The 23,088-nt window shown below is 35.8% G+C and overlaps 1 protein-coding gene across 2 annotated transcripts; it reads right to left on the bottom strand.

The window, feature by feature from the left end:
* Positions 1-205: 205 nt before the first annotated feature.
* FGL1 (fibrinogen like 1) lies at positions 206-22,527 on the bottom strand. 2 transcript variants are annotated; one of them, XM_008641445.2, is made up of 8 exons: positions 22,369-22,527; positions 17,385-17,458; positions 12,028-12,208; positions 9,431-9,590; positions 8,611-8,708; positions 7,584-7,672; positions 6,808-6,995; positions 206-2,977 (listed from the first exon to the last, which is right to left on the bottom strand). In XM_008641445.2, exons 2-8 carry the CDS (start codon positions 17,448-17,450, stop codon positions 2,818-2,820), a joined length of 942 nt encoding a protein of 313 aa, XP_008639667.1. In that variant the 5' UTR covers positions 17,451-17,458; positions 22,369-22,527; the 3' UTR covers positions 206-2,817. The 2 variants fall into 2 exon arrangements, with proteins under 2 accessions (XP_008639667.1, XP_017600122.1); XM_017744633.1 differs by lacking the exons at positions 17,385-17,458; positions 22,369-22,527 and adding an exon at positions 14,687-14,809.
* Between the last annotated feature and the right edge of the window lie 561 nt (positions 22,528-23,088).

The raw sequence follows: 23,088 nt of genomic DNA on the forward strand, positions 1-23,088 counted from the left end.
GCTATCTTGTAAGAACTATTTAGGACATGTTTGTACCTGCTGAGGAAATAAATTAATGTGAACAGGCAAGCCTGGCAGAGAAAAGAATTCTCTTCCATCATTGTGTCTTGTCTGGTAGCTATTAAAACTTCCCTTTTGAAAATAAATGGTTTGTTTATTTAAGAACAATTATATGACCATTTTGAATTACAACACTTTCACATGCTTTTCATGCGGCCAGACAGATTTATTGCACAAAGAAAGGCCATGGAAAAGTGGTGGAAATTAAATACAATATTTGCACATTGCTGACAGTATGCTAGATGCTTCCTTGTTCTGAACAGAATTCAGTCCAAATAAACATATAAATGCATTATAAGATGTACAAAGATATATTTGATTCTTCTTCATTTTATGATTTCCAGTATAGAAAAGGAGTCAAATTTTACATCAGAATATCTCAAAAGCACCCTAACTCGGCCAAAAGATTTCATTAGTGTTCTTATAAATAAAGAGGATGAATTTATGCTGCAGTACATAGAAAAATTTATCGTAGATTTTATGAGCACAATCTGTACATTTTGAAAGGGGTTTTTTTGTGTGCTAAAGATCCAACTTTCCTGTTGATAAATCCTCCTTTTTATTTTGGTGGAATATGATCTGCCTTGACACTCTCCAAATTCATGAGTTAATCTTTCCATTTTCCTGTGAAAAACTAAAGATGTTTTTTTCAATTTCTACATAGTGGCATTCTGGTTTTTTTCCAAATAATTAAAGCTTTCTCCTTTTAGGGTAGCAAAATAATTTTAAAATTATTATGGGAAATACTGTACTTATAACGGTTTTTTAAACTACTCTAAAACTTCCATCACATTATTAATAACCCATACCTACAGACATATGCATAGTTACATGGGAACCCATTTTAAGTTCTGTAATGAAATTGAATAAAAATACTTCATCAGATTTTCTGTTTTAATGTTGAATTTCTCTCTCTCTCTCTCTCTCTCCCTCCCTGCCCTGCCCCTCACCCCCCTTACACACACACACATAGGGCGATAGGCCTTCCTCTCAGATACTGAATGTGATTTGGTGTAACTAATGAGAAAAGTTCAAAATAAGCAATTGTAGAGCTGTTCATTGGTTCTCTCATGCATGGGTACAGGGATGTGCTAAAGGCTAGAAATCTCTAGGACGGTATCAATTGATACATCAAGAAAAAGACTGGATTATCTAGAATACCTGCTATTATCACAAAAACAAGAGACCTTGAAACTTCTATACTGCAGATTTTCATCAGCAACATCCTCCCGCCCTTTTCTATGCAATTCTCTCAAGGATTCCTTACAAACTTTTGTTTCAGGAGGATGAAAATGGAAGGAAAAATTGCCATGCAGAGAGTTACCATTCAGCTGACCTGTGTTCACAGCAATGTAGTTATAAACTGACCTTTACCAAAACTTAGTTTCAATTATGTTGTGTGACTGAAAGTGGCTGCCTTGTTCAAAACTGTATTTGGATGGGGGAGAGAGAGTGGCAGTTCAACCACAAAAGCAAAATTATTTTAGGAAAGCAAGCTTAGATCCATATTTTTTTTGAGGCCTTCATTTGCATCTGCCCAGCAGAAATGGACTACATTTCATTGGATAGCTTTCTCTAGAGAGTGTTCCTATCTTCTCCATGGCAGCAAGCACTAATCAGCAACTCTTGTTATTACTGGCTATTAGAGTCTATTGGAGTGCCAGGCACAAAAGCCAGGGGTAGGCAAAATCTCTCTTACCATCATTCTTGTACAAGAAAAATATGGATATGCAGCTTGAGATGGATAAAAGCCCACACAAGTACATAGAGCCTACACAAGTACATAGGAAAAGGAGAGGAAGTGACTGAACAGGACATTCAAATTCAGAGAGTTGTAAAGTCTAACAGACACAAAAACAAAGTAGAGATTTATAGTGTCAAGCACTAAGAACCTCTAAAATGACAGATTTTTGCTGCACATGAAATATACTTCCCTCTACACATGCCTTCTGTTCAAACCTTAGCTCACACTAAAATTAGTTGCAGCTTTTGTTAAACTCCAAATGTCAGTATATTAAAGTCCTTTAAAAATAATAAAAATAAAAGAAAGAAAGGCGTTATGGTTACCAAGAAGGAAAAATGCGTAATTACTGACCATCTAAAAATGTTAGACTGAAATGTTGTGACCAGCCCTAGAAATGCTTCAGCAAACAAGAGACAATCCACTTCCCTATGCTGGATTCAATTGATTGTATCCTGGTAGCACCCCTTCTCTTTCTTCTATTCCCTGCCTCATTCTTTAAACCTTTTATGTATGCTATGTACACAACACATGCAACCGTTACATCAGAGGAATTTACAGGAAACTCATTTCTGAAGTCTTGGACCTTTCCAAAGCAGGTATATCCCATCCACTGAATAAACCTTATGCTTCTATTTGAGTAAGTTTTTTTATTGTAGTAAGTACAATTAATTTTCATTTTTGAGACTGCACAGTAACAATACTGTTGTTTTTAAGGGTGAAAGGATTTCTAGTTACTGTAAAGCCAAAAATTCTCCATCTTGATGAAGATGTCCTTATTCCTAGTTGAACACTTGCCTTTTTAAAAAAACACCTGGACCCATATTAGCATTAATATTCGTATTTAAAGGTTCATCAGCTATCTTGTCTTTTCACTTACATCTCATAAAACTACTTGTTGCAGAGGAATTTTTCAAAATGTATACATTAATAGATTGAGAAGTAAAAATCTGCCCATTTTAATTTGGAATGAATTTCCTAAAAGATTCATCAGGTGACTCATGTTAATAGAATATTTAAACAATATTACGTTCAAAGTCTGCAGGTCTGACCTTCATGACAACGGATTTTAGGGAATACCACCACCCATGCCAGGTGTACCAAACAATTCCGTTGTCTGTCTTGGCAGTGTAGGGACCTCCGTAGTACAAGCCATTAAGGTTGGCAGAGTGACACCTGGTGGGAAAATAAAGGCAAACAGCAATAAGGCCTCCTGCCAAAAAGTTTCAAGCATTTGTTATTTCTATGCGAGTCAAACATTTTGCCATGTTGATGCCAGCCTAGTTTGACAGATGCCTAAATTTGCATTTGTGGATTCTGTGTGCATCAACAACAGTGGTTTACTTAGGGCAGAACTGCAAATGTTTTTTGCTTCTTTTAAACAAAAGTGCTGCTTGTTCTTTCCATGTTTTCTGACATCATTAGTTCTTGGAGTTTTTCCTGCTAATCTGTTTCAGTGGAAAATTCTTCCAGAGTTGTTCAGCATGAATGACAGCAGGGCATACACCATACTCTGGGAAAGAAATACTGTTGCAGTTTTTTGTTATTCCAGAGTAGTCCCCCTTAAGTTTTCCAGTTACATCACATGGTATTTTGTATGACACAACCTGAATACCACCATCAGTTTGCCTATTCACCTATGGACTTCTATTTACAAATAGATGAATTCCGACAGCTAATTACACACATGTACCAATTCACTGGATCATCAGAGCTGGCATTTTATTTGACTTGAGAAAGTTGAGGGGTTTTTGTTGTTTTTTAACAGACTGAGGCAGAAATGATGTTATAGTTTATTAAATACAGTGGTTGAAAGAAACAAAAAACCCTAGCAAAACCCAAAAGGCTTGAATAGGAACAAGCACAACCTGGATACTTCCTTGGTTTCTATGAGAAAGAAGTTTAGATCTTTATGTGACCATATGGAGAGCAAACTGGCTGTTCATTTTGCTGCACTCTGTGATGAATCAGCTTGGTTTATCTGCCAGTTCAGTATTTCATTATAAATGCTGTTAATATCTAGCTGTTGAACACCATGATGATTCCAAAAGCAGATTTCAGAAAATATGCAAAGAGAAAACATTCCAAATGAACCTTATGAATATTGTTACTGGCAAATCTTAGTCTTTTTGGCTTTACTTGCACTTCATTAACAAAGTTTTTGACAACAGAGATAAAAACTGTGATTAAAACCCCATAGCAAAATTCTCATCTACATTTATGCTTATTTATTGCTTACAATTTTTAAGGTCAGTTTTGATAATGTGTTAATTGAAAGCTTATAAATAGTGGACATCAAAAGTGAGTTTGTTTTTGAGAATGACAAACTTGTATCAGAGCTGGCATAATCTTTCCAATCATCCAAATTCTGCAATAAGGAGGCACTCTGCCTACTTTGAATCAAAACACAGATTTCATTAAAAGAATCATAAGGAGGCACACTGTAATTTTGTCAACAGCAATACGAGCCAGTAAAAAGTCTTAATTAGTGCTGGGTAGCACAAATAGCGAAAATTACAGTATTCAGTATCCAAGTAGATGCTGTCTGAAGTAACTGTACATACTAAATTAAAATATCTTTCTGGCATGTGATTATTGATATGATATTGTGAAAAATCATTCATTATTCACAAGTCAATAAATACCTTAAAGTTAGTCTGTGTTTCTCCTACCTATTCAATAGGCTAATATAAAGTTAAAAATACACTGCAGTAGTTTCAAAAGTACAATCAAGACTCAAATGTCCATGGATATTTTATCTGATTTATGTATTAACTGTGTGACAGATGTGGAGAAATGGGAGCTGGTTCCCTGAAGAGCCCGTTGAATTCTGTCTGGATTTACTGACTCCCCTGACCCCACATGAATATAGTTACGCCGTCTCTGGGATGACTGGTGAGGCAGGAAGCTTGAGTTAGTGATAGCTGTCCTAACAGATCCCTGCTACCATCCATACATGGTACAACTGAAAATGGGAATGCTGGGGGAGAATAAGCTCATGTCCAACTAGAATTGTTCACTCTCACTACTTATGAACCTACTGAGCTTTGCAATGCCATGGGTGCTGGAAAGCTTATGACCTGCAGGTATTACCAGAGTGAACCCAGCTCCGTAGATTTTCATTCAAGATAAAAATCTCTGTTAGAGCTTTGCTTACAAAAGGGGCCATTTTTCTGCAGAAGTCCAGGACAACAAATGCTGAGCTGTAGCAAGACCGGTGGCTTTAAACTAGATCTGAGCTACTTCCATGTGGCCTCACTTGTGTCACATCCCTTGGTTTTCATATTATCTGGGCTTCTCTGTATTTCATTAGTCCTGATAGCATAGAGCTGGCTATAAACAATTCCTTCATAGCTGGGAGCTCTTATACAAGCCAGCCAAGAGCACTAATTCCTTCTATATTTGCTAATCTGTGCATGACAAATACGTGTTTCTGAGTATTTCTCCTTTCTCTGCCAGTACTGTTCTTTTGAGTAGGACTTAGTGATACTGACATTTTCTGGTATTTCGCAGTTTTCAGTTTTGTGGGAGGCTTAACATTAAAAAGTCAATAACAAAGCAGTGAAATAACACTGTACATAACTAATTTTCATTATCCAGCTAGACTGTCACTTTAAGAGCATGAGCTACACAACCATAATAAGAGCTAGCCTAGTAGGAGTCAGCTATCTTTAGAAGTTATGTAACACCAACTACAAGGTATAAATAACTGTCAAGTTCTGCTGTACAGCTGCTTTTGCAAAGCGGTCATTCTTTTGTCCAGATCAATCTAATGTTAAAAAAAATTTTTAAAAGGCAAAAAATGTATGCAGTGGTCTAAAAGTAAATAGTGATTCAGTCTTAATGAACTCCATGGTATGATATCAGTTTTATACGATTTGAGGTCCAGATACTTCTTTAAATCTACGAAAGTTCTGATACCATGGGAAAAGAATCTCCAACATAGTTGCCTTTCCCTTTTATATCTTAGCTTGCCCAAGAAATGCAAAAAAAACTTGTCTACATGTGACTTTTTCCATGTCTCAAACATTCTGCTGACTGGCTATCGATGGAAATACATTAAAATATATTAAAATAAGTAGTTAATTGTGAAACATTGAATTAATAGCTACATCATATCAGCTAAGGTGGTCACAGACTACTTACGAAAACAGAATTTGGCAAATGAGGAGTTAAAAAGAGAAACAAAGGATGACACAACAGAAACAATGGAGTTGATCCAGCCTGGCACCTCTTGCCAAGTGAACTGAGATCACAGTGAGAGAGTAGTATGCCTCCCTGAGCTGTATTTTAAATCTCCCTATTACATAGCTAGATTGCAGAGTTTCTTTTCATGGCTATATTTATCTAATTAATTACAGGAAAGAATATAGCTGATCTGTACAGGCTGTGCTAAGGCTACCAGTTTTATCCTTTCTTTTTGATTTGGTATATTGCATGTAAGTAGAATTTTAAAATTCTTTTATTGAACCCTATTTAAAAAAATCTTTCACTCAGTCCAGACTTGCACACTGACAGAAACTGAGTGGACACATTACCATCTCCATTTAGAAAGGATAACAAGAGTGATATGCTGTGAAGTGAGGTGAAAAAAATGAGCCTTGATAACCTGGCACCAGTTTTGCTTGTCAGATATTTGCAGTGCTGCCACATCTGGTCTAGTGCAACACAGGAGAAATGCAAAAGCAAAGTACATCAGGGATATATCTGCAAACTCCACATGACCTACTTGTGTAAAAACTAGTCACCTCAGAGGGGCAGAATTATCTCCTCCTCACTGCCTGATATATGGCAAATACCATTATCACAAACCAGCTTGAGCTGCACAGTAGGTGCTGTCCCTTCTAAGGTGAGCCTCTGTCTAACCAGCACTGAGATCTCTGCTAGGGGACAAGGGCACACTGCAAATAAATAAACAATCCCAATCTATCTTCTACCATATGTTATTATTTTATGAATACACATGGAGCAGAATGGTTGACAGTACCCATATAAAATAAAAATACCTGTTAAACCACCAGCCAGCCTTTTCCTCTTCAGCACAGTTCCCTTCATAGTTGTCATTATCCCTGTCTCTAGTACTGAATTTCATTCCTCGATGATCAGCCCACCATTTTATTTCAGGATGAAATCCACCAGTAAGGGAATCACCAGCTGTACCAGAGTATTCACCACAACTCATCTCATAAGAATGCTAATAAAAAATGTGAAGAAAGGAGAAAAAAAAGAAATTCCAATATGTCTTTAGCCCTTAGCATGTCCGAGAGTGAAACCACAAAGAGGAACCTAATCAGTTCCATTTGCTGCTATTTTTATGCTAAGAAATGACATGCCACTTAAACATTGTGTACTGAATAATGAAAGGCTGTAAAGATGCTTAACGGGGATAAAATTTATCATTAACCTTATGTACAAATGACCTAATAAAAACAGTGTTAGGGCTAGTTCGCAGTATACATTAACAAATCAGAACATCTTGTACCATTATTGTTGGTAGTGTCAACAAAAATAGAAAAACTGCTTTTATCCATGTCTGCTAAACCAATTGATTCATATATCTTACAGAAAGTGTGAAATTAATGTACCAAAGGAAACCACTTTTATTAGGTATTTGAAAATTATAAGCATGTGTAAGAAAGAAAATATAAGATTCTACACAAACTTCTACACAAACTTTTCTGACATAAAGTTTCTTTATGGAACTTAGAAAACCTTTATGTCTATTGTTTGTCTAGAGAATCCACATTTTCATTAAAACTCTAGTCATTTAATATTTTATTACCTCTTCTCCTGCAACTCTGAATCTTGTATACTGTGCAAAACGCCGTTCTCCTTCAAAATCAGTTAGATCAATTCTTAAAGTATAATTCCCTTAAAACAAAAATACAAATTATTTTAGTTAAACTAGCCTATCTCACTACTTTTCAGACTGGGACATTATAGTAGAAGATTAAAAGAAAATGTTTTTATCATGAATCTTTATCACCTCAGCATATTTTATGGGTTTTGTCTTCTTTCTTTACGCATATTAAAGCATATATTGCTATTCTTTGCCTTTATTCACCTGAGTCAGCTTAGAAAATGTTAGAATTATTCCAATACAGATTTTCAAACATAGGGAAAAAAAATGTAAAAAAAGATGGCCTTACAAGTTTTACATTTTAGTAAGATATTTGAGGTGGTAATGAAAGCATACTGAAAATTGATCAATAAATGGTCACCTATGAAAATTAGATTTTTATACTCTGAAAATAAATTAGTTATACTAGGATCACATCCTGGTGGCACTGATTTCCATGTGATTTAGCTGGCTAAGCCAGTGGATAAGTTTTGTATCTGCAGCATTCTACAACAAAGCAGAAGTTAGCTTACATTGAGTGACTATTAGAAAGATGGAAATAACTTTCTACTACGGGCCTAATCAACAGGACTGGCCTAGAATTACTTTCATGTAACAGCCCACACAGCTAAAAAGCCCTGACTAAATGTCTTGGTACAGCATATACATCACACTGGACTGTTAGTGATGCTGATGGAAAACAGATAGAGACAATTATTTTAAGGTAGACTCCTGTCTCCTGTTCCCTGTTTCACAGGGGCTCTCGGTGTGCTGGTGGCCTAAGGACAGTTTTGAACCTTTTGTTAGAAAACATACATTCAAATGTGTTTTTTCCTGAAACTGAGAGAAGCCCATGCAGACTAACAACAGAACTCAGGATTTATGGTAACAAAAAGGGAAAACAAAAAAATGGCCTGGAAAGAGGGAAGAAACAGAAACAATAAGACTATTGTTGCAATACAAATCTTACCTTGATTAGTCAAATAATGAAGATTTTTGTTTCCAAGCCAAAATTCACCATTCTTCAAAACAAAATTTCCAAAGCCATTTTCATAGTCAGCCCAGACTCTGAAAAGGGTATAAATTACTAATTTATCAAAAAAGCAAGTTTGTTTGGATGTTTTATTATACCATTTTAGATCACAGAATATCTCAAACTGGAAGGAACCTCAGGAGGCAAGCTAGTCCAGCGTCATCTCAAACCAGAGTCAGCCTTGAGATCAGACCAGGTTGTTCAGGGCTTGTCCGTTCAGATCTTGAAACTTCGAAGGATGGAGACTGCACATTCTCTTCGGGCAACCTGCTGAGTCTTTCAAGAATTAAAAATGTTTCTCCTTATATCCAGTACAGACCTCTCTTGTTTCAACTTACGTACTTTGTTTATCATCCTCCCACTAGACACATCTGTGAAGAACATTTTTACTCAAAGAACTCTCATATTGCTTGCTTTTTTTACTTTTTAGATTTTTAATAATTGCAAAAGACAAGCTAGTCCTTTACTGTCATTAAGACTCCTTGCTCCAACAGTTGTTAATGCATTTGACATTGAAGTGTCCTCATGTCAAATGCACAAGTTGTCAGAAAAAGATTTGAAAGGATTCTCACAGGAGGCACCCAGAACCAGAAGTATATCTCATGGGGAAGCTGTCCCACAGAATAACAATTCCTCCCTTTTATCTGGGGTAACAACTTACTCATATACTTCTAAAGTTCAGATTTAACTTAGCTCCATCCGGTTTAATGTTTCTTCACTTTGTTTCCAGTTTTAATTACCCAGTCAAATTACCTACCTATCAAAATTCTGGCTGCCATCAGAACGTCTCTGAAACACAGTCCAACCACCTCCCTCAGACATGTCACAGAACGCAAGGAATTCTGTCGGACTCTGGATTGGTTTTATTTTATAAAATCCATTTTGCTTATGGCCTTCATTGTAGATTTCTGCACAGTCTGTTCACAAAACATTAATTGGACACAACATTTTTAGTCCTGTACTTACTGGCAAAATCAGAAATCAAGTCAATAACAGTAATCAAGTTATGATATGTAAAAGTCATATATGAACCACACTAATAAAATGAAATGTCTCTGCAAACACATTTCTTTGACTTTTGGGCATGTTTTTGGTACTTGTGTTGCTTTAAAACTTTGCTGGGCTGTAATTATTCTGATATATCTTTGAAATAATATCTTCCCACCATGAAATATTATAATTTTTGTTTCTACTTGACTAGCAAAATAATTCCTCTGTTTTAAGTGGTGTCACTTTTAATTTACAGTGGTATCATCCACATTAGAATCCCATTACAACCATAAAATTATATGTAAAACACACAGTAACCTTTAAAAACAAACATGTACTTCTACATCCAGAAAGTTCACAGAAGTGCCAGAAACAAAAGTATGGAATCTCCAGTGTTATAAACAGAAACAATTGCGAGGCCTGATTCTCCCGTTCCTTCTACCAAATAGGTGCAAAAATATATGGAAGACTACACCCAAAAAGTGCAGTATATGTGTAAAATGATACCACTTTGACTTGGTACCATTCACAGTCTGGTCTCCATTGCTGTTGATGAATGTAATTTACAACAATAACAAAGTTCAGAGCTCATGGAAATATTAGAGCAATGTAATTGTATAGTCTTATATTTCTTCCTCTAGGAATTAAGAAACGAAAGGAGTTTTTTGTTTATATATAATCTACCATCAAGCAGTCATACAGAAAAGATGTATAATTTTCAGCATTTCTGTTTTTCCTGGCTGAGGTAGAGCTGATTAACTTAAAGGAATTCTGAGTTGGCTGAACTTCCAGGCCTGGTTGGAACTTTATGGACTATTATATTTCTTTTCAGTGAAAGTGTCAGTGAAGATTAGACATAGAAAATAAACACTTTATACTGAAAAAAAATAGCTATGCCAGAATTTGAATAAACTCTAATAGAAAACATCATTTAAATAACAGCTAAGTTGTCTTTCTACAGAATGTGTGACTGGCTTAGACAAAATAGCTTTTCTTGTCCATTAATTTCTTAGTAAGTTAGCAAAACACAAGCATATCTTAATTTTTAGCAGGTGTATATAGTGTGGAATTTCCTTCTCACTATCTAACTCAAATTATCCAGCTCTGTTGATATTAAAATGCTACAGCAGTTTGGGAAAATAATGCAGTGTGAATACGGAAAGGCATTTTCCAAGCTGTCAAGAAAGTGGAAAAGTAATGGGGGAAAGAATCATCAGAAATGGGAACAAGTTGGATCTGTTTTTTAGAATAACATTGTAAAATAATAAATTGAGGCATGTGCTAAGAAAGGACAAATACCTTTCAGAGAAATGTGGGTTTAATAATCTTTTCCAGTAACAAATGAGTCAGACCTAATAATAAAAATAAAATGTTCCAGGATGCTGATTACATAAGTACACCACTAAAATGGAAAGTCAGATTTACAACTGCTTTTAATATCATTTTAATGGTGTTTTATTATATTTGATACCTTGGGATCAAATGTTATATATATTAGTACTTCTTCCAGCAGCATAAGCACTACGAGTATATTCAAACAAGGCTATTAAAAATAATAGTAAGACTTTCTAGCAGTGGACAGCTCGAAACAAACACCGTCTAGAAGTCAGACTCCTAAATTGTATTTTCAATCCAACTATTGTTTTGGATGGTGTTTTATTATATTAAGAGTATGGGCCTCCCTGCAGCTTCTACAAGCCTTCCATGGTAGAGGGAGTGGATCACCACCAGAATGCTGGTGAAATTACAAAAACAACTTTAAACCAGTATTTTAAAAACTGTGATGTCATAAGCTGAATCCAGCTCAGTCAAAATGGTGCAATATAGGAATATTATTAATGTTAGATGCAGATGGCATTATGCCAGGCTTATGTGTGTAAATATGGATGTCTCAGGGACTTTACAAATTGGAACAAAGTCAGTGTGTGCTTGTAACCCAGGCAACCATTTGAACGTATGAATGTGAACTAACCCTGTTAGTTCTTTTTGAGATTGTTAGAACTTCTGACATTAGTCAAAGAACGGTGTTTAGAAATCTGTAACTCCTGATTAACATTTTGTAAATGTCTATTATTGGCTTTTATCTGTTGTATTGCTGATATTTATGCTTAATTTATTGTCCACTGACTGTTTTTGAATTATGTATTGTTAATAAATCAGTAAACTTCTTAAATCCATATTTGATTTCTACCATCTGACATTAACAATTTTTCCCTGCACAGCAGGTCCAGGTAAAAGCACTGTGTTTTAAACAAACATTCTACGATGAGGTTGTAAAACAATAACTCAATAGGCCCAATTGTGCTAAAGCTTCTGGGTATCATTACAATGAATGGAAATGAAAAGAATAGCTTCGTGTCTAACCTGAATACTGTCTTTTTCCTCCCAAGTCAATGACACTGTTTTCATCTTCTCTGTCACTGTACTGAACCTCTTTCTTCTCTAAGAGCTGTATAATTTTTAACTGCTGCTGTTTCACACGGTGTTCCAGAAGCCTCACTTGGCCCTGAAGTTGTATCTGCTCTTGAAAACATTTCTGTAAATTCTAGAGAGGAAAACATATCTTATTGTAAAATCAACAAATTTTTTGTGATACTTAACATGTGACACAAAAGAGCCAACTAACCAAGCCATAAATAAAATTTAATTTGAATAAAACATTTTGGTCACAATTTCCTACAGACATGTTGACTTCCATCTCTGTTGCTACCTTGTTTAAAATTATTTCCTATATTACTGCATATAATATACAAAACATACATATTATGCACACTTTGCAAAAATACCTTTGCTTTAGTGCTACCAGTTCTAAATGAAAACACGCATCTGGGACTTTGAGGAAAAACACTGTAGTACAGGCCCCATCAGAAGGATGGCTTATCCTCTATCATCTTCCATGCACAGAGATTTTCTATCCAGTGAAGCCTGCTACTAACATTGTGAAGGTTCTAAAGAGTTTTAAAGAAATGCAATCCACATGGATATGTTTTCAACTTCATTGCGCATTTTTCAAATGCTTTTAAATGACACACTTCTTATGATAAGAATCCTAACATTGCCAACATAAATATTGTTAAGTTTTAAGCTCATTTTTGGCATGCTGAAATAGTCCCTAAGAAGTTATGAATATGCATGAAAAATAAAAGTAAAAACAAAAGTTAAAGTCAATGTTGTGCTGTGACTTGCGTACTTAATTTTGCCATGCAGAGTGGGTGAGAAATGTGGCAATTCTGATACAGTGATACCTAGCACTCACTTGAGCCTCAAGAGCTGGAATAGCTGATCCAAATTCCGACATGCTGAATGCATGCTGAGCAATAAATAATTGGTTTTAAATTAAAGACTATGGTAAAACAGCCAAAGTGAACAGAACCTGATCTAGAGAGCTTAAATTAAAATAGTCTGTATGGTTTAAAATAGATATTGAATAAATTTGATTTCAGTGTGAGGGAGAAAAGCCTTTGGAAACATGACACAGGTTTTGCATCAGTAACACTGCAATTTTACATGAGCAGAGTTTAGTTGCTGTGGTGCTTGTAAAAGAGCACAACTAACACTGTAAAGGCAAAATCAAAGGGTGACCTTCTGGAAATCTGACATGTAAGATCAAATTTGCAGTAGTTCTAAATTGGTGCTACCTTATTCATAGGGAACATTATTTACAGGTAGACCTGCGATATTTGCCATCCATATGGAAGAATTGATATCTCAGAACATTGCCTTATCACACCAAGCTATAGAAATGTCTTCAATAGCATACTGCTGTGCACAGTGAGGCACACCTTAGTGGTGTCTGCACACTTTCATTTGCACCAAGCTCAGGCTTCACCCACTGTCCATTAACACTCCCAGCAAAATATTCCACTTGTCTGCAATATTTAGTTACACTCAAAAATTTGATCATAAAACTGTGCAGAACAATCCTGAACACAGACTCTGCCTTAAGTATTACTGAAGTGTATCAGAGACTTGCTTTAATCCATACTTAACTGCAATCTAATATACATGGTGAAATAAAAGCATGGGGAAAAAAATATACACATATGTGGCATAACTAGTCAGTTTGTCAGCGACCTATTGGAGAGGGAAAGGTTCAGCGGGCTGCTTTTGGGCCGCCCAGTGGGGCTGCTTGGCCCGCTGTGCGTGTGCAGCGCTGAGCCTCGTGCTGGCCGAGGAGCTGCTGGGGAACCATGGTGACTCTTGGTCACAAGGGGATGCTGGAAGGCCAGAGGCACATTTCCCAAACACCTTTTTTAGAGGGACACAGCAGCCCACGACCCAGTAGTATCCTGGAAGTCCTATCTTATTTAAGAACCTTCCCTTGAAAATCTTTTCCGGTTGCTGACAGCTGTATTGATACTATATGAGATGCCTAGCATATCATCCTTTTCTTCTAGCAGGAAACAAGAGAAGAAAATAGCTAAAATATATGGACATACAAAGTTGCTACAGTGGCTAAGAGGGATGTTATTTGACTATACGAACTGGTTAACGTGGGACATGTTGCCTATTACAAAGAAAAGATGCACTATTTATTGTACAGCCTTTCCACGGTGGTTGTCTCAATTGTATCTGCAGCTTCATACAAATCCTTCACAAAAGTTGAATTTTCTATTCAGTGGGAATGATTTCAATGGGAGATTCAGAAGAGGCTTCCTTGACAGGTGTCTGCAAATTGTCATTCTAGTCCTGTATGAATACAGAAAATTAGAGGACTGCAGAGCTTTAGAGAGAGAGAAAGAGATGCACAGGTGGATTGAGAAAGAGTGAATAAATTTTAGAAGTATTGAAAAAGTATTTCCAGGCTTGCCCTGATCAGCTAATGCTAACTATAAAAGAAAAGCTGTCCAAAAAATCCCATGTTCCCAGTCAGATCAAATATTTATTCTAATCATACTAAGTTCAGAGTGATAAAGAAGCCACCATGCCACAGTTACCGGTTTTACTGAGAAAGTTAGCCTGTATCAGTCTTAACTCAGTACTCACAACCTTGAAGAACATGGTAAAATGCAACAGGAGAGACCTGGAAATGGTGGCTCCCGTTGCCAGGCCCTTGTAATTGCATAGACAAGACGTCAGGTGGGGAACCTCTCTGACACATGGCCAGATCTGAGCCACAAAGTGCTTCCATTCTGGAAAGAGCAAGAGACGGTGCATTTGAGGAGAGGCAGCTACAGGCAGCTATGTGTGTTGCTTTCAGGTGCAGCAGAAATGCATCTATCAGTTCCCCTTTTCATACTGCTAAAAACAATTCTCCTACTGTGATTAAATTATATACTACAAGTATAGAACTTCTGAAAAAGTATTACCTTACCTTAGAAAAACTTGGTATTTAAATTCAGTATGACACCACTTCATATATCACAATAAAAGATCCTTTCCTTTGAACCAAATTAAACACAAGCCTGTAACAGGCTGTGTCTCTATTATTCTTAAACTTGCATTTTAAATCCATCTTTTGTTATTGCTTACTTAAAAATTATGAATCAATTCATAAAAGTGAAAAACTAACTATGAGCTGATTCTCATCTACTTTACAGACAACACACTCATGATAGGGTGAACAGCAATATATCTACATTACACATAGCAATTTCTGATTTAAAAGGTTTTAAGCTCTCAGTGACAGTAAATTAGAAGTGACAATCAAGACATCGCTAGCCATAGTGAAAAACTGCAGCATAAGGAAAAAAAAAACAGATTGAGCAGAAATAAAATTTTGAAAGTAACCTGCATACGAAAAGTACTGGTATGTGATACTTTCCTTTCTCTCCCTGACTTCAGCCTTCTCAGTGATGTCTCTCTCTGTCAACTCCAGACAAATCCCATTAGACTTTACTGCTGAACAGAAAAACCACTGTTCTCATATTTGGAATTCCATGTCTATTTTTTCCATGGGACAATCACAAGGTAACTGTAACTTCAGTTGGATCAATGGGGCTTTTAGATCTTCAGTTTACAAGATTGAATTGACATTCTTTCAATGTGCTGCTACACTTTTTTTCCACAGGATAACCCTTTTAAAATCATTGGAGTTAAACCAATGCACAGCTGAAGTAATATAGAAGCAAAATGTAAATTAGGGTCATAAGTCAGCAGCTAAAACATATTGCTATTCCATCTGTTAGATATGGACCAAAGTTAAACCATTACAATGTTGAAACACTCAACAAAATGTGAATTTTACTGTGACTCTGTCCAGTGTACTGTGGTGCCCACTGATTGAAACCAGACTGAACACAACCTGTTCTGTCTGTTTCAGTGAAGTAACTGTTTGCACTGCACATTGAGAAGCAATTATCTAACAACTGCTGACAGCTCTGCTCTTGGGCACACAGTCCCACATTTAAGCAGCTGCTGCAATTAATGTGCATTCACTTTCATTATTGTGTGAATTATTTAGCAGCTAGTGACCTTTCACTAAAATTATTGCTATAAATTAGACTCGGAATACTTTATGAAAACTATGAAAAGACAAAGTTTTTACTTGTGGTGCTATTTCCTATACTTTTTAGAACACAAACTACCTCCAAAATATCTCTATATTGAGATTAGTGTTTTAATGAGATTAAAAGGTGAAAACTTTGAGATTAAGTTCAGTATATTCCTAGTTCTTACTCAGAGGGTCAGTTAAAGTCCACAATATTCTAAATGAAAAATAATAATTAAAAAATAAGTAAATGCATTTAACTGTAATGCCTCATTTCTCAGTAGGCCTCTGCAGAAATTAGTAATACTTTTTTCCACTGAGCAGAAGTGATTACAGAGTCAGGTGCTTCCCATTCAGCCTCTATAAAGCTACTTATCTGAACAAAAGTTTTCTATAAGGTAATATAAGCCACAAACAATAGTTCTGAATTCCTCAACCACTTCTACCTAGGCAATTATGAATCAAGAATTAAATCCCTTTAGGCTTCTGCTATTTAGGACCTGAATATCAAACTAATAAGGACAGCCATGGCATGCAGTGCAGGGTTGGTGAGGCTAGAGGTATGTGATTTTGTTAGGGTTTTTGTTGGAGAAACAGAATATATATAGGAGAGGCTTTTGGGAACTTGAATTGAAGGAGCTTTGATCATTGTGTCTGAGGGTGAATTATAATGTAGTTACATGGAAAGAAGTAAGAATATAAAGTTATGGATCTTGTTTGAGAAAAAGTTATATGGCAAGTGGACAAGGTGGAAAAGGACAGAAACATTCTGCATACCAAGTGTCAGTGACCAGAAATACCACTGCTGCAGCCACCACTTCAGGAGTTCCTGGGCTTTGCCTTTCTCTAAGTATGCTGCTCAAAACAACAGGTGTTATTCTGAGTTACCATTACCCCTGAATGGTAGTATAAACATCTTGTGTGCCTTCAGTACAATGTGCCTCCATACACTATATGGTATCTTTTTTAGGAAAGAATTATAGATTATTTCATATCAGATACAGTCACAAACTGACTGGATTTCTTTCTTCAGTGCCATTGCCTAGTGATTTATCTTCCGTTGTAAATTTATGCATTTGTTTCTTCTTTCCTTATTGGAAACTTGTCCCCACTGAACACCATTTGAAGCTATTTCCTCATTCCTTCATTTTTTTATGAATTCTAATCTTTTCCATCAAAGGTTCTGCCATCTCGTGTAGAGATTGTGAGCACTATGGAGGGCATGTGCATTGTGAACACTATGCAGTATTTAGAAGAAACTCTATTAAAAAAATTAATTACTAGAACTTACAGAGCTGCCAATGACATCCATCAAGCTGGCTGCAAGGACAAAATCAATCATTATCAAAATCTTCATTTTGAAAGCTGTGAAGTAGAGGAACAAAGGAAATACTAGTTAACTTCAACATAAAAACTAAAATTTGCACTTGACATCTTAAATCTTATTCAAAAGAGTCTATTTAACCTGTAATTCTTTTCTTAAAATTTGTAAATATAATGTATATGCAGGATTCATTACAAATGTCTAAAATAGTCTGATAAAATACAACTCCAAAAGCCAGTAAAATGAGAATTTATCCTTTTAGGCCACTTTGTATTAGAGGTCTCCATGTATTTTAGGACAGCTATTAAAGATTCAAACTCACATATTTTATTTTCAAGACAAAAGCAAAAACATTTTAAAACAAACTGAAAAACAGGGAAATATTCCTTGTTGGTCCTTTAAATTTGTGAGAAAGCTCTCTGTCATAGACAAGTACTTAAAATCTGAGTTGGTCTAGTTGTCTTTGAACTACAGATTTGTGCAACTTTTGTGCACCGGGACAGGATCAAGACAATTTTACTGTTATAGAGTAATTTGGGGGAAAAATCCAAAATAGTTACCAGCTTTTATTCTAACGGTGACAAGGATGACATCTTTAAACTGATAGCTATGGATACTTTGTACTGTATGACCCATAGCATTTTAAATCCCATTGTTTCATATGAAAATTAATTTATAGGCCAAGCCAATCACCACTGTATCTCACTGCCTTGCAAACATTAGCTGATAGAACTTCAAAAATTTTTTGTGAGACAGATGTGTGCTTTTCACAGACAAACCAAGGCCTCCAATCAATAAAATATTTACGTAGATTATACATAAACCTATTCTGAATTAATTAGTTAAACTGCTGCAAGCTATCAACTGAGGAATCTTTCTTTTTCTTTTGTAACTACAAATATTTTCATTTAGCATATGCTAACACCTATTTAAACCAGAATATGCTTCCACTCTGCTTTTCCTACCATGGAGTTATTAAGGAAAAGATCTCCAAGATCATCGAGTTGAACCATTAACTTAACACTGACAGGTCCACCACTAAACCATGTCCCTATGCACCACATCTGCATTTCTTGAATGCTTCCAGGGATGGTGACACATTAAAGCATTTGTGGTTAGACAAAGTGTAATGCCTATAATAGAGATTAATGATTTGATACCAGCATGTGCTTATTGATACACCAACTTTACGAAAATTTCCACTCATGTTTCTACAGAAATTGATATAAAACATTAGTAGGACTTTGGCAGACGGTGCTTTTTACTGTACAAAGATAAGCAAGGTGATGATGAGAAGTATGTTTTTAAGTTCGTGTAAAACTGGACAAGTCCAACTGTATTTTCACCAATCTCTTAAAACTTCATGCAAGATGAGAAATTACAGCCTAGACAAATCTCAGATTTCAACAGCTACCTATAAGATACTTACGATGCTTTTTAAAATTACAGTTATTTAAGTAACTTAAATTACAAAATTGGTTTGGTGTTTGTTTGGGTTTTTTTACTTCTAAGGTTTGCTGGTTTGAAAGCATCGTATCTGAAAGCATAGTATCTGAAAGCATAGAGTTTTGAGGCCCAAGTATATCTGCATAAAGCTCATTATCTCACTTCTTGCACAGGACTGATGCAGACACAAAATGTTGAGGGTACTCTGTACCTACTGACCCATGTTACAGGAGCTCAGAAGTCTTTTAAAACATTCTGGACACATACAGCATCTATCACTAAGCTGCAAAGCACTGTATAAGCTGATGTCTGTATCTGAGGATTCCAAAGGAATCCATTAAAAATTACCTATAAAATGCTTCTTGAGTAAAAATGTGAACTGAAAATCTTAGGCTAAGTTATTTCTATGCCATAAACTTCCTGAATTTAAAAGTGTAAATTGTCCTTCATGCTAACCAAATAAATGTTACACCATTTGAATTAGAAACTTTACTAGAATTCAGTGCAAGTTCTGATTTTGTTTGAAGTGGTAAATCCTATGAACTACAGGCTTAAAAAATGGGTGGTGGTGTGTGTGTGAGGAATCTGCAAGAATTGCCTGGCAATGAATCTGTTATTTAAATGTCAGAGGTTTCTGCCATGATTAAACATGCACTTTCACCTTACAACACTAGTAATTATAGCTATTGCAGTCCCTTCTGTTTTGAAAGCAGCTGTTGCCATCTGTTGGGATGACACTGTCTGTGACAGGAGTGACCAAAGAGTACATTAGCTGTCTGGATAGCCTGCAAAAGATATGTCTCTGATAACTGCTGTCCTGACTCCTTGCATACTTTAAATATGTTTTCTAGGAGAGAAGGGACTTTATTTTTTTCACTGGAAGATTCATATTTCATACATTCTACTTCACCCCTGTTATTTTAATTATGAAAGCACAGTATCCTCCCTCACATTAGTCTTAGTATTTGAACTGTTCTATTATGATTTCACTGACTGTGAATGCCTGAATACCACAATCATTCTCAAAAAAAATCAATCTTAAATGGATTGCACAGCTTTACAACTCCAGTATTCTTCTTCTTTTTGAAAAGACTATCAAGTAAATCTTGCATACTGTTCACAGAAATTTTTGCTAGTAAAAAAAAAAAAATAGAAGACTATGAGCCACAATCAAGGCAGGTAAGTCCCTTACAGCATGTATGAGCTGCTACGAGCAAGCTGCACAAAAAGAATGAATAGCTGAGAATTGTAGAGTGTATGCAGTTGGTTTAGTTTGTCATCTTTAGATGAAGTCACCTTTCTATTTAAGGATGCCTCTTTCTAAAGAATGTTCCTCTTGTGGGAAACTTCATAAGGGCTGCACTTGGAAGACAACTTAGCATGTCAGCTTTAATGCTGAATTAAAACATGCTCAAAAGACATATCAAAATATAATAATAGTCTCATAAATTTCTAAATTTGATGATTTAAATACATTGGTGAAGATATTTTAATCCTCTAGTTTCATTTTTAAGAAAGCAAGCTGGACAGTAAACTCAAGCTGGAGTATTGATCCTGTAGTCACTCAAAATATAAGCTCACTATGAATGTCAGACAAGAGGCTTATAAAGAGGGAGAAACTGAGAGCTCCATTTGGCAGATCTACCGGTCAGAAACAAGAAGACACAAGGTAAAAAAAACCACAGAGGGCCCTCTAGTGGGATAAGGGAAACCAAAATCTTTATGCCACTGTCTTCCAAAAAAACGGAGAAAGTCAAAAAGAATAGGAAGAGACATGAAAACTCAAGCTCTGAAAGAAAATGGGCAACTTAAAAGCATTTCTCTTCTTCTGCCCAGCAGGTAGACCCAGAGAAGGCAGAGGACAATCAGCAGTGCTGGTCCTGGACCTTGTACCTTTAAGCCAGTTTCTGAGCAGGCATAAACTCCTGTAGTTTGTCTATCTCACAGTTGCAGTGACATGAGATTCACTGAGTGGTCAACCTTCCAGTGACAAGAAAAGTGGTAAATAGGGTCAAGCCCCTTACATGTTCAAAGCACTTTGACACTCTACCCAAATCATCAGGTTCAGACATGCAATTACTGTGGGTAACTTTTTATGTAGTTACCCACGTTTCTAAGAAAAGTTTCAGTAGATGTTGTATTAGTAACAGTTCTCTTAAGGTGCACATCCATGGTCTTCAGTCACATGGAAACCTAAAGTTCTGTTCACAGGAAGCTTAACATCTTGCTCTAGGAAGACTCCTTTGAAAGTCAGTTTCTTAAACTAATTTCTTCAGGCCTTTAAATATTTACCCTTGTTATATAGCTATTTGCTGACAACACACAATTGAATAAAATACTTCACCCAAAAAACCTGCAAAAAGTTACAAATTTTCATCCGTCACCAATGAACCCAAAGAGTTAATAAGTATTGAGAGACTTCCAAGACTTTTTTTATAACACCTGTGTTGATTTAACAAAAAGAAAAATCCACACGAATTTCTACAGGGGATATGCCTTTCCAGGAAAATCTTAATCTCAGACAGTAGACATGTGGATTAATTATCACACATCATGCTAGAGTGAGAAAAACTTGGTGTTACATTTTCAAGTTGAAACACAAGCCCTTAATGGTTAGCTGAAAAAACAAATCATTACTTTCTGTTTTAAAGAAATGAAGTTTGAGTGCAACTCTTGTGAAACCTTGAAATTTTATCCCTGGGGTTACTCACTTACTATTCCAAGATTACACCTGGAATATGCATTGTGCAGTCGTGCAGAAATTTTTCTCCAAAGCTTTGGAATCCAAATTCCAGAAAGACATCTTTTTTCTTCTCTGTGCCTGGGCTTTCTTTAAAGGATACACAGACAATCAATCCTATATTCAAATTTCCCCTGAATTTTATGTTTTTTCCAAGTCTTTAAATAACAAATTACTAAGTAGATTTGATGACATTAAAGAAGTTCTGTGTTATGAAAATTTTGAACCATTAGAATGTTCTTATATTTTTGAATTTAAGAGATAGCAAACTAGATGGAATACAGATGCCTGTTTCTGTTGGCACAATGTCAATATAACTTGAATTGCTAATAAATACAATAATATTAAGAGAGAATCTGCTGAAAGGATAGAAAATGACTGGAAGGTTTTTTGTTTGCTTTCTTAAAATTCGAATGATTAAACTCATGCACAGATTTTGCTTTGTTTAAATTTGGTGGTGTTACAAAAATTGCCCTGTTTTCCTCATCTGAAAAATAATTCATGATTTTATTTACTTTTAGGTTCTAAAAGCAGCCTTGTTCATACAGCCACATAGTAATACAAATTTAGAAACTGCAGATTTGAATATTGGGTTTATTAACTACCTAGAAATGCAGGAAAATATCTAGATCCTGGTAAAACATTCATACATCATTATCAACACTGCACCAGTTATATGGCCTTCAAAAACAAATTGCTTTTAAGCTATAACTATAGAAATTAGCCAAACTTCTTTCTTCCCTCATAGGTACCTTAAATGTTTACCTTTAACTTCTGGACAGAACTCAAAGTTGTTAAATCTTCTTAAGCTGATGCAAAAATTCCAGAGCCCTTCCCAAGCTGCGATTGTTTTTGCTATTAAATTCTGCAGAGTTGAGGCTTACATCTGCTATGAGTCACTGGGCTGGAATGTTCCTGAGAAGTTGCCGTTATCAAGACTAAATTGCAACATAAGAAGGAGATGACGGTAATTCTGTGCCTAACACAACACTTCTGAAACAAAAATAAACCAAAAATAACAAAGGATCATCCATTCCCTTTCGCTGTTGTGATCCAGGAAATTGCTCTCTGTATCATACTCAGCTTTATACTCCACTCCTTTCCATAGTCACAGCCTAAATCTCTTAGGCTTCAGAGGTACATAGAGAGTGTAACTGACTCAATGGATTTAAGATAAAAACCATAATCACTCAGACTAGAAATTACATGTCAGAGGTGTTCAGGTAAAGCTGAAGGGAAAAAGAAAAAAGTGCCAAAAAAATCTTGTGTGATGTGTTTTTTAGTCAAGGCACAGAGAAGCACAGCATCTCAGTGACTTCATTAGACAAAACCATTTTCTATATGAGCTTTTTAGAGTCAGACGAATACATCAAAGAATGTTTTAAAATACAATTTGTTTTGAGTGTTTGCCCTTCTTTTATGCTGACTCTTCCCAAGAAGTTCAATAAATGAGCATGCTTAAAGGAATGTGCTGGAAGAAAAGAA

This window comes from Corvus brachyrhynchos, unplaced genomic scaffold (assembly GCF_000691975.1).
Source record: "Corvus brachyrhynchos isolate BGI_N302 unplaced genomic scaffold, ASM69197v1 scaffold17, whole genome shotgun sequence".
In the NCBI taxonomy this organism is placed as follows: Eukaryota; Metazoa; Chordata; class Aves; order Passeriformes; family Corvidae; genus Corvus; species Corvus brachyrhynchos.

Excerpts from the sequence above, each read along its gene's own strand:
- FGL1 (XM_017744633.1), bottom strand. The coding sequence starts at position 14,794 with ATGGAAGCACTTTGTGGCTCAGATCTGGCCATGTGTCAGAGAGGTTCC. Across the intron at positions 9,591-12,027 it reads AGGAAAAAGACAGTATTCAG|ACTGTGCAGAAATCTACAAT; the intron begins GTTAGACACGAA and ends TTTTGTGAACAG. Across the intron at positions 2,978-6,807 it reads GCTGGCTGGTGGTTTAACAG|GTGTCACTCTGCCAACCTTA; the intron begins GTATTTTTATTT and ends TTTTCCCACCAG.